The sequence below is a fragment of the Equus quagga genome, chromosome 14 (genome assembly GCF_021613505.1).
Source record: "Equus quagga isolate Etosha38 chromosome 14, UCLA_HA_Equagga_1.0, whole genome shotgun sequence".
Lineage (NCBI taxonomy): Eukaryota > Metazoa > Chordata > Mammalia > Perissodactyla > Equidae > Equus > Equus quagga.
Genome location: NC_060280.1, coordinates 95,917,581 through 95,927,024, shown reverse-complemented (window position 1 = coordinate 95,927,024; position 9,444 = coordinate 95,917,581). Strand labels below are relative to the sequence as shown.

At 61.8% G+C, this 9,444-nt stretch overlaps 2 protein-coding genes across 4 annotated transcripts in view; one reads left to right on the top strand and one right to left on the bottom strand.

The window, feature by feature from the left end:
• The window catches only part of AMH (anti-Mullerian hormone), a 3,099-nt gene extending 2,488 nt beyond the window's left edge, over positions 1 to 611 (top strand). Inside the window, exon 6 of the mRNA XM_046638327.1 lies at positions 5 to 611. Coding sequence (XP_046494283.1) covers positions 5 to 521 — 517 coding nt within the window. The 3' untranslated portion in view covers positions 522 to 611. The remainder of the gene's footprint in view (positions 1 to 4) is intronic.
• Positions 612 to 745: 134 nt separating this feature from the next.
• JSRP1 (junctional sarcoplasmic reticulum protein 1) lies at positions 746 to 4,926 on the bottom strand. 3 transcript variants are annotated; one of them, XM_046686270.1, is made up of 7 exons: positions 4,475 to 4,926; positions 3,318 to 3,470; positions 2,896 to 2,933; positions 2,627 to 2,750; positions 2,094 to 2,264; positions 1,379 to 1,470; positions 746 to 1,276 (listed from the first exon to the last, which is right to left on the bottom strand). In XM_046686270.1, exons 1-7 carry the CDS (start codon positions 4,659 to 4,661, stop codon positions 839 to 841), a joined length of 1,203 nt encoding a protein of 400 aa, XP_046542226.1. In that variant the 5' UTR covers positions 4,662 to 4,926; the 3' UTR covers positions 746 to 838. The 3 variants fall into 3 exon arrangements, with proteins under 3 accessions (XP_046542226.1, XP_046542225.1, XP_046542227.1); XM_046686269.1 differs by having other exon boundaries at positions 2,896 to 2,936; positions 4,475 to 4,921; XM_046686271.1 differs by having other exon boundaries at positions 747 to 1,276; positions 2,896 to 2,936; positions 3,318 to 3,513; positions 4,475 to 4,572.
• Between the last annotated feature and the right edge of the window lie 4,518 nt (positions 4,927 to 9,444).

Below are 9,444 nucleotides of genomic sequence, written 5' to 3'. Positions count from 1 at the left end.
GCAGCCTCCCGGGGCTGCCCCCCGCCGCAGAGCCGCTGCTGGCGCGCCTGCTCGCACTGTGCCCGGGGGACGCCGGGGACCAGGGCGGCCCGGGCGGCCCGCTGCGCGCGCTGCTGCTGCTGAAGGCGCTGCAAGGCCTGCGCGCCGAGTGGCGCGGGCGCGAGCGGAGCGGGCCCGGGCGGGCGCAGCGCAACGCGGGGACCGGGGCCGCCGACGGGCCGTGCGCGCTGCGCGAGCTGCGCGTGGACTTGCGCGCCGAGCGCTCCGTGCTCATCCCCGAGACGTACCAGGCTAACAACTGCCAGGGCGCGTGCGGCTGGCCGCAGTCCGACCGCAACCCGCGCTACGGCAACCACGTGGTGCTGCTGCTAAAGATGCAGGCCCGCGGCGCCGCCCTGGCGCGCGCCCCCTGCTGCGTGCCCACTGCCTACGCGGGCAAGCTGCTCATCAGCCTGTCCGAGGAGCGCATCAGCGCGCACCACGTGCCCAACATGGTGGCCACCGAGTGCGGCTGCCGGTGACCCGCCGCGTGCTCCCAGTGGCGCCCTGCCCGTATTTATTCGGATCCCAATAATCGCCCCAATAAAGACCAGCAAGCACCCAGCTCGGGTGTCCGTGCATGTTAGGGGCGGGGCCTCCTTCAGCCAGCTCTCCTCCTGGTGCGCAGGGCCGGGTTGTCCCCCTCGGCCCCACTGCCTCTCGCCGGCCTGAAGCTCCATCCCCGTCACTAAGGCCCCGGGCAGGTTAGAGGCGCAAAGGAGCAGGCGACGCGGAGCCGCTCGCTCGCTTTATTTTACTGGAACCACGGGGCCTCCGAGAAGGGGTCCCGGGATCCGGCTCAGTCCCGCCCCTTGCCCGCGCGGGCCTTCTGGCGGCCCGGAGGCCGGTCCTCCTCGTTGGGGCGCCGTGGGGAGGCCCAGGCCGGCCTCTTCCCGTGCTCGGGGTGTCCGGAGTCCCGCGCCCACGGCCGACGGCCGGCGTCACGTGCCTCCCAGCGCCGGGGTAGGGCTCCCCGGGGCTCCCTGGCGGCGCGTGGCCTCTCCTCTTTCTGCGGCCTCTCCTTCCGCGCCCTCTCCTCCTTCCGCGCCCTCTCCTTCCGCGCCCTCTGCTTCCGTGGCCTCTCCTTGGACCCTCGGTCGGCGACGGCTGCGCGCTCCTCCGCAGGCTCACCTTCGTCCTTCTTGGCAGCCTCCCTGTTCACGGGAACCCCGGGCCTCTCTGCCTCCACCTGGGGCGCAGGCGGCCCCGATGGGGGCGCCCAGGCCACGGGCTTCGGCTGCAACGGGACCGTGTGGGGTGCTGGGGTCAGCGCAGGCCGGCCCAGGCCTTCCCCCGAATGAGCACCCGACGCCCGGGGTCACTTGAAAGAAGCGCTTACCAAGGGCGACGCTGGCTCCTTGGGGGCCGAGCCCGGCGGGACCCACGGCTCAGGGACAGGCGCAGGGGAGACCGCCTCCCCAGCCACGGCGTCTGGGAGGGGACACAAGGGGATGCGAGTCGCCGTCCATCCTAGCCCTCTCCCCGAGAGCTCCCTCTCCCTGGGGACCAGCGAAGGGGGCCCTGCCGGACCCCGCGGGGTACCCTGAGGCTGGACTGGGTCCCTCGGAGCCCTCGGAAGGGGTTCCGGGTCTCCGCTGCAGCGCGCGCCCCCTCCCCTCCAAATCTCCCTCATTCCGGTTGCAAAAGGACCGGTCGTGTTTCTCCGCGGGCCGCAGGCGCGCAAGGAAGACCCGCGCGCCGAGAGGGCGCGCCCACCGCCTACCCTGGGCGTGCAAGGCCCGCGGGGGTGAGGGTGTGTTCGCAGGGGAGGGAGGGGCAGCAAGGTCCTCACTGGGAGGGAAAGGGCTCCGCGCAAGGTCCATAGTGGGGCGCGAGGGGAGGGACGCTTAAAGCCGGTCCTGGAGAGAGGGCCGCGGGCCCGATCGCGAGGGCGCGCAATGTCCATCCCTGAGCGGGGTCGGGGTGGGGGGACCGCGCACAAGATCCGTCCTGGGGGAAGGAGGCCTGTCCGTTGGGGAGGGGAGGCCCGCAGACCCGACCCTTCCCCGGAGGAGCACGCGCCCCGTGGAGCCCCCCGTGGGGCGCGGGCTCACCGCGGCACAGCTGGAGAGCCGAGCCCAGCAGCGCCACGAGGGACGCGAGCACCAGGCACTTGTTGAGCGACAGGTCCCCCCAGGGCAGCTCCTCGCTCAGGGCCGGCGGCGGCGGCGGCGGCTGCGGGGGCGGCGCGCTCTGCGCCTTCTTGCGCGCGGGGCTCCGGGGGGCTGCAGGAGCAAGGGCGGGGCTGGGCGCCGGTACCCGGGGGCACACGCCCGCCCTAAACGCAGCTCTGTGTGTGCCGCCCTGGCGGGAGAACTAAGCCCTGCGTGCTTGGCAGCTTCTCTGGGATGCCCAGAATATTCTAGAAGATAATTAGCTGAAGCTTCGCAGCACTTTAGCTGGTTAGCAGAGGCTCCCGGCCCATTTAGTTACTGCCTGGGGCATCGGGACACCACTCAGCGGGAGCCTCCATGAGCCACACCTCCCCTCCCACCCCTCATCCAAGGACCCAGCCGAGGACCGACCCTTCATACCCGTCCATACCCACTCCCCACCTCATCCCTGCCTCCTGCAAACCCATTTGCACCTGCTTTCAGCTTCTCCTTCGGGGGTCCTGGGGCCACTTTGGCCACAGGCTCCTTTTCTGTCTTCTTGGGCCTGGCATCCACTTTGCCTTCGGGGCTGCCATCTGCTGCTGGCTCCCGGGAGTCCTATGGGGAGTCACGAATGGTCCCATCTTTCCTCTAAGGGAGCCCAAACCTCTCCCATGGGCTGGAGGAACGCACCCCCCTTGGCCAGCGTGTCCCCGACTCCAGGGGCATCCTGGACTGAAGCCTGAGGGCTCCGGCTACTTACGTGGGGCCAGCCGCCAGAGTCAGCCAGCCTGGGCGTCGCTGCTGGTGGGAAAAGAGGGAGAGTCAAGTCGTGGGGACCCCCAGGCCGATCCCACCCTCCACGGGGCTCTGCTGGGCAAGCGGCAGGTGACTGCTCCCATTTTCCACATTCGAAAGCTGAGAGGCTGGGAGGCACCCAGCACTTCCCTGGCAAGTGGGACTCGAGCCTCGACCTGTGTGGCCCAGCACCCATGTCCTGTGGGCTCCTTCTGGGCCCCCAAGGCACGAACGGGCACAGGGGTTAGAAACGGGGATCGCCGTTGAAGCCAGTCCAGTGGGAGCCCAGTCCTGGTCTCTGAAGCTGAGGCACATGGCTCAACGGGAGGATGGGGACGTGGGCCTCAGCCTGCCAGCACCACCCCCCCCCCCCACCGCCATGGGTACCTCGAGCCCGGTCCTCGGGGGGCTGGCCTGGGCAGAGCTCAGCCAACGTGGGGAGGTCCTCGCTCGGCTGGCAGCTGCCAAGGCCACCGTCCAGCTCCTCCACGGCCCTGGTTGTCATGGCGACGTCTGGGCAGCAGCGGGTCCAGAGCGGGGCTGGGGGGACAAGGAGGAGGCGTCTTCACTCGCTGGGCCCCTGCTGTGGGCCAGAAGGAGGGGGCTCCGTGTACAGGGACCACTCAACCCTGGCTCCCCCAGCCCCGTCCCTCTGCCTGGGGCCCCCATCATTCGGCAAATCACGCTCGCGCTGGTCGGCGCCCAGCAGCCCCCCCCCCCAGGCCCCCTCCCTGCCCCCCAGGCCCGCCCTGGGACCCCTCCCCATAGCCCAGCCTCTCCGGTGCCCCAGCATCCCTGAGCACACAGCAGAGGCTGCTGGGGCCCAGAGAGGGCTGGGGCCCACCCAAGTCACACAGAGATGGGCAAAGACACAGCCCAAACCAGAACCCTTGGCCCCCGGGTCGGCTCATGTTCTCTGAGACCAGGACTATTTTTATCTGGTGCCCGAGGCCAGCGGGACAGGCGGACGTGCAGCCCGGCCCCTCCCAGGCCTTTGCCCCCACGGGGTCTCCCTCTCTACTGTCCTCACCCACCATTCCTGGCACCCCCCTCCCCAGCTCCCTAAATCTAGGCGCTCAGGCCCCAGCAGCCAGGACCAGCCTCGTTCCAGCCATGACAGGCAGGGACAGACAGGGGTCCCAGGGGTCCCCCGATCCCAACGCTGGGAGCCCTGCCCCTTCTCCTTGCCTCTGCTCCCATAGGGCAGAAGGGGAAACTGAGGCTAGAGACAGCCATAGGCCAGAGGTCATGCAGAGCCTGAGGTCAAAGCCGGGTCTGTTGGCTTCCCAAAGCCATGCTTTTTGGGGACCCCAGTGCCTCTGGCTGCCAGCATTCGGGTGTCCCCATTGCTGGGCAGAGAGGAGACCCTTCCCGGGGGCTGGAGCAGAGCAGTGGGGGAGGGGCCAAGTGGGCAGGAGGTGGGTGCCCCTGGGTGTGTGGGGGGGGCAGCCGCAAGAGTTGGGGACCCCTGTGGACCTCAGAGATGCACTCTCCAGACCCCCGGGACCCCCACCTCAGCCTGGGCCTCCCCCTGCCCCACTTACCCCACAGCCGTGGCGCCGGGCCTGGTGGACGGGATGGAGCGTGGGGAGGGTGGCCCCAAGACAGACAGCGACAGGTGGCCAGAGGCCGCAGGGTGGGCCAATCAGCGGGGCCAGCGGAGCGAGAGGGAGGAGGCCAGGCACAAGATGGCCGCTGGGGCGTCCCCCGGCTTGGGGCAGGACTGGGCATTGGCCGAGGGTGACCCCACCCCTCCTTCAGCACAGAGTCACCCCCAGGCTGGCCGAGTGACCCTGGGCACGTTGCTTCCTGTCTTGGAGCCTCAGAGAAGGGGGTCCTGAGGCAAGAGCACCCACAAAGGGTGGTCGCCTTGCCCTCTCTCTCAGAGTCGGCCAGCAAGCGTTTCTGGAGCGCCAGGTGTGAGCCAACTGCGTGGAGCGGCCTTACCCCAGGCCCAGGCGGCCTGTGGAGCCTGGAGGCATCACGGAGGACTTCCTGGAGGAGGAGCAAGATGGCTGTGTGGAATGCGGGCTCTGCTGGCTGACCCGGGCGAGTCGCCAGCTCAGAGGCCTCGTTTCCGTTTCCTCATCTGGAAAGTGGGACCACTTCCTCCCAGGGGGGCGGTGAGGTCAAAATCCTGCTTAAGTAACCACTCGGTCACCCTGGACTGCTTTTGTGTCATCCCACCTCTTCAAACATTGACGTCCTCGTTTAGTCAGTCATCAAACACACCAACACCCACTCCAGCCCAGCCCAGGTGTATGGGAAATTATTTTGTCATTTTAAAAATATAACAGCTTTATTGGGGGCCGGCCCCAGGGCCGAGTGGTTGAGTTCCCACACTCCTCTTCGGCGGCTCCAGGGTTTTGTTGGTTTGGATCCTGGGCACGGACACGGCACCACTCATCAGGCCATGTTGAGGTGGCGTCCCACATGCCACAACTAGAAGGACCCACAACTAAAATACACAACTATGTACTGGGGGGCTTTGGGGAGAAGAAGAAGAAAAAAAAGATTGGCAACAGGTGTTAGCTCAGGGCCAATGTTAAAATATATAACAGCTTTATTGAGATATAATTCATATTCCATAAAACCTATCCTTTAAAAGTGTATAATTCAGTGGGTTTTAGTACATTCAGAGATGTCCAACCGTCACCTCTATCTAGTTCTAGAACGTTCCATCACTGCAAAAGCAGGCCAGTTCCGCATGAGCCGTCACCCCCACCCCCTCCCCAGCCCCTGGCCCCCACGAGCCCGCTCTCTGTCTGTGGATCTGCCTGTTCTGGACGTTTCATGTCCGTGGGATCACACGCCGTGTGTCCTTCTGTGCCTGCGCCTCTCCCTGAGCGTCGTGTGTGCAGGTCCGTCCACATGCAGCCGTGTCAGGGCCTCGCTCCTCTTCACGGCTGCGTAATATTCCAGCGTGTGGGGGTCCCTGTGTGTGCATCCACCATCCGTGATGGACACTCGGGTTGCTTCCCCCTTTGGCTGCTGTGAACACAGGCCCCCGTGCTGCTCACCCACGAGCGGCGTGCCGTTTTCAGTGCTGATGTCCGTGCAGTGCGGCTGGGTCCATGCGAGAGGCCCTGTGAGCTCAGGCGGAGCCTCGAGACACCGCTCACCCCGCGTCCCTAAGCTGTCCCCCTGGTGCTAGTTCTGCAAACGGCGGCCAGCACGGCCCAGATGAATGTCACTGCCTCCTGCAGGGCCGTCTGCACTAATGGAGCCCTGACAAGTCACTGGCACGCGATGTCGGTGGGCAAAGTCACCAGCTTATCTCGAAAGCACTGGGAAGCTTTGAAATCCTCTGGAGGAGCCATGTGTTTTAAAATTTGTAAAAGGATGTGATTTCTGTAACTGTAGGTCTGTGGTTCCCAACAGGAGGTGATCCCGCCCCCCGGGGGACACTGAGCCACGTCTGGGGACATTTGTGGGTGTCACACTGGGGATGCTCCTGGCATCGAGTAGGTGGGGACCACAGATGCTGCTCGACCCCCCACAGCGCCCAGGACGGCCCCCCAGAGAGTGACCCGGCCCCAATGTCACCGTGCCGAGGGGGACCCTGTTCCATTTAGACTTTTACAAACGTGACACCATGTAGGATGCCGTCAGGACAGACCTTGTCCTCAGTTTCGCTTGTAGTAGCATCCGTTGGTGTCACAGTGTTCGCTCAGTGAGGACAGGCGGGCGCGGAGGCCGAACCTCAGGAAGGACTGAGGGTGGGCCGTGAGTTGGACCCCAGGGGGACTGCCAGCCCTCCCCCGTCCCGGCCGATACTGCTCCCTGTGGACATCGCCCCACTCAGCAAACTCTCCTGGGTGGTTGTGGGAAACCCAGCTTCACCCGGGTGAGGAGCGCCCTCACCCCGCGTGACCTGGCCCCGTCCCCCAACCCCGGTCCTCGGTCCCACCCCGTGTGCACACTAGGCCCTTTACAGAAGGCTCACCTTCCAGACATGCCCCTGACCCCGTTACGGCTGGGTCGCCCCTCCAAAAAAATGCACGTTCATGTCCTGACCCCCAGCGCCTCGGAGCGTGACCTTATCTGGGAAGGGGGTCCGCTGTGGCCTGAATGCTTGTGTCCCCTCTTGGCCTTCAAAGGTGCATTCTGAGACCTGCAGCCACGGGTCTGCAGCTGCAAAGCGTGGGCCACTTTGGGACCCCTGAGTGGAAAGGGGAAGGGGCTTTGGGCAGGGAGTTGCCACCGGGAAAACTCCTGGGCATGTACAGCCTCCCCAGGAGCCACCCGGGAACCTGAGCACACGCGGGGCCGCCGAGGCCAGCGCCCCCCGCCCCCTCCCGCCTCCCTGAAATCCCCGCAACTCTGATTTTCTCCCTCATCACACGGACAAAAGCCGAATGTTTAGAAAATGGGGACAAGCTCAGAGAGGACAGTTTGTCAAACGCCCGCCATGGCCCCGTGCAACATCAGACGCTGTATGATATTTCAGTATTCTTTCCTTGGATGTTTTCACAACTTTTTAATATTATTGATGTATTTGTTTTTACACAATGAGCATCCTTAGTGAATGTCTGAACACTTTGTTTTGCAACCTATGTTTTTTCTCTTAAGAGGATACAGTGATTTGCGGTTCCTCAAAAAGCTAGACATAGGATTACCGGATGTCCAGTGATTCCGCTCCAACATATAGACCCAAAGGGAATGAAACTGGGGACTCGAAGGGGTATTTGCACACCCACGTCCACACCAGCATCAGTCAGAACAGCCAAAAGGTGGAAGCAAGCCAGGCGTCCATCGATGCATGACGGATAAACACAATGTAGTCCATCCACACGCTGGAATATTACGCAGCCGTGAAGAGGAGCGAGGCCCGGACACAGCCGCACGTGGACGGACCTGAACACACGACGCTCAGGGAGAGAAGCAGACACAGAAGGACACACGGCGTGTGATCCCATTGACATGAAACGTCCAGAACAGGCAGATCCACAGACAGAGAGCGGGCTCGTGGGGGCCAGGGGCTGGGGAGGGGGTGGGGGTGACTGCTGGTGGGGACGGGGCTGCTTTTTGAAGTGATAAACCTGTTCTAAAACTGACTGTGGTGATGGGCGCACACGTCTGTAAAAATACTAAAAACCATTAAACTGTACACTTTAAATAGGTCGATTGTGTGGTATGTGATTTCCATCCTAATAAAGCTGTTGAGAAAGATTTGGAGTTCCAAAAAAGCACTTTAGCCTATAGATAAATAAAGGCTATGAAATCAGGAACAGCAAAATGTACTTACATGTTTATAAATATATACATATTTTATGAAAATATGTAATGCACATTATATACAAAATATAAATAGATACGTTATTCAAACATAATCCATAATATTATGTATAAGTAAATAAATCTGTTTCTATAAACACAGACATATATAGTATAGATCCGGTAAGAATTACACGCATGTATTTGTAGTTTCCTCAGTGAGCATCCATCGCTTATATTTAGCAACAAATATTTTATAGAAACAAAGATAGGGGCCGGCCCGGTGGCACAGGGATTAAGTGTGCATGTTCCACTTTGGCAGCCCCGGGTTTGCCAGTTCAGACCCTGGGTGCAGACATGGCACCGCTTGTCAAGCCATGCTGTGGTAGGCGTCCCACATATAAAGTAGAGGAAGATGGGCACGGATGTGAGCTCAGGGCCAGTCTTCCTCAGCAAAAAGAGGAGGATTGGCAGCAGTTAGCTCAGGGCTAATCTTCCTCAAAAGAAAAAAGAAAAGAAAGAAAAAGAAACAAAGATAAATGTGGTGAAAACAGAGGCCCAAGCACCAAGGAGCAGAAAGCCTGGGGGCAGAGCAGCGACGTCTGGGCGTCAGCCCCCAAATCATTGCATTTTCTGTAACGGAAGCTTTGTAAAAACGTTTGAAATATTGCAAAGCAAAAGACCAAAAAACGTATCGAGGAACATAAAAAATAAAAATAAGATAAAAAACAGCCCAGCAGTTTGAGATAAGCTCGGCTGGCCCCGTCCCCTCTGTCGTGTTTGCAGAGCCCCGCGCGGCGTCCTGCGCCTTATCGCCGGGCGCCAGATGTGTGTGGGGACTTGTGGCCACACTCGGGCTGTTTGAGGCCTTCCCCGGCCTGCATCTCACCCGGGGCTGTTTGACGCACATTAAAAATGGGGGGGTTCTGGTTTCTTCCCCTTTTCCTGGCTGTTTGCTCAAGACCCAAAGGCCTCTGGCTTTTTGTTCCGGTGATGAAAGACAGGAGACAGAGCCAGGCTGGGAAACGACGCTGGATGTGGTGAAAGGAGACGCAATCCTTTTTCAGTTTGACTCTTTAGCATTTTATTATGAAATTGTCAAACGCACAGAAAGGGCGGGAGAATTTCCCCGTGAACACCCACCTGCCCTCCACCCGGGCTCTCCCGGTGCTGTTTCGCTGCGTTCACTCGGTCCGTCTCCATCCCTCCGTCCTGGCCTCGGTCTGCCCGTCTCACTTGCAACATTTCACTTCCAAGCCAGCTGCAGGCAGGCCATTTGCTAGACGCCAGCATGTGT

Coding starts and splice junctions, on each gene's coding strand:
- JSRP1 (XM_046686269.1), bottom strand. CDS start 4,661: ATGCCCAGTCCTGCCCCAAGCCGGGGGACGCCCCAGCGGCCATCTTGT. Junction 3,471..4,474: donor CCCGGCGCCACGGCTGTGGG/GTAAGTGGGGCA, acceptor TTGTCCCCCCAG/CCCCGCTCTGGACCCGCTGC. Junction 1,277..1,378: donor AGGAGCCAGCGTCGCCCTTG/GTAAGCGCTTCT, acceptor GTCCCGTTGCAG/CCGAAGCCCGTGGCCTGGGC.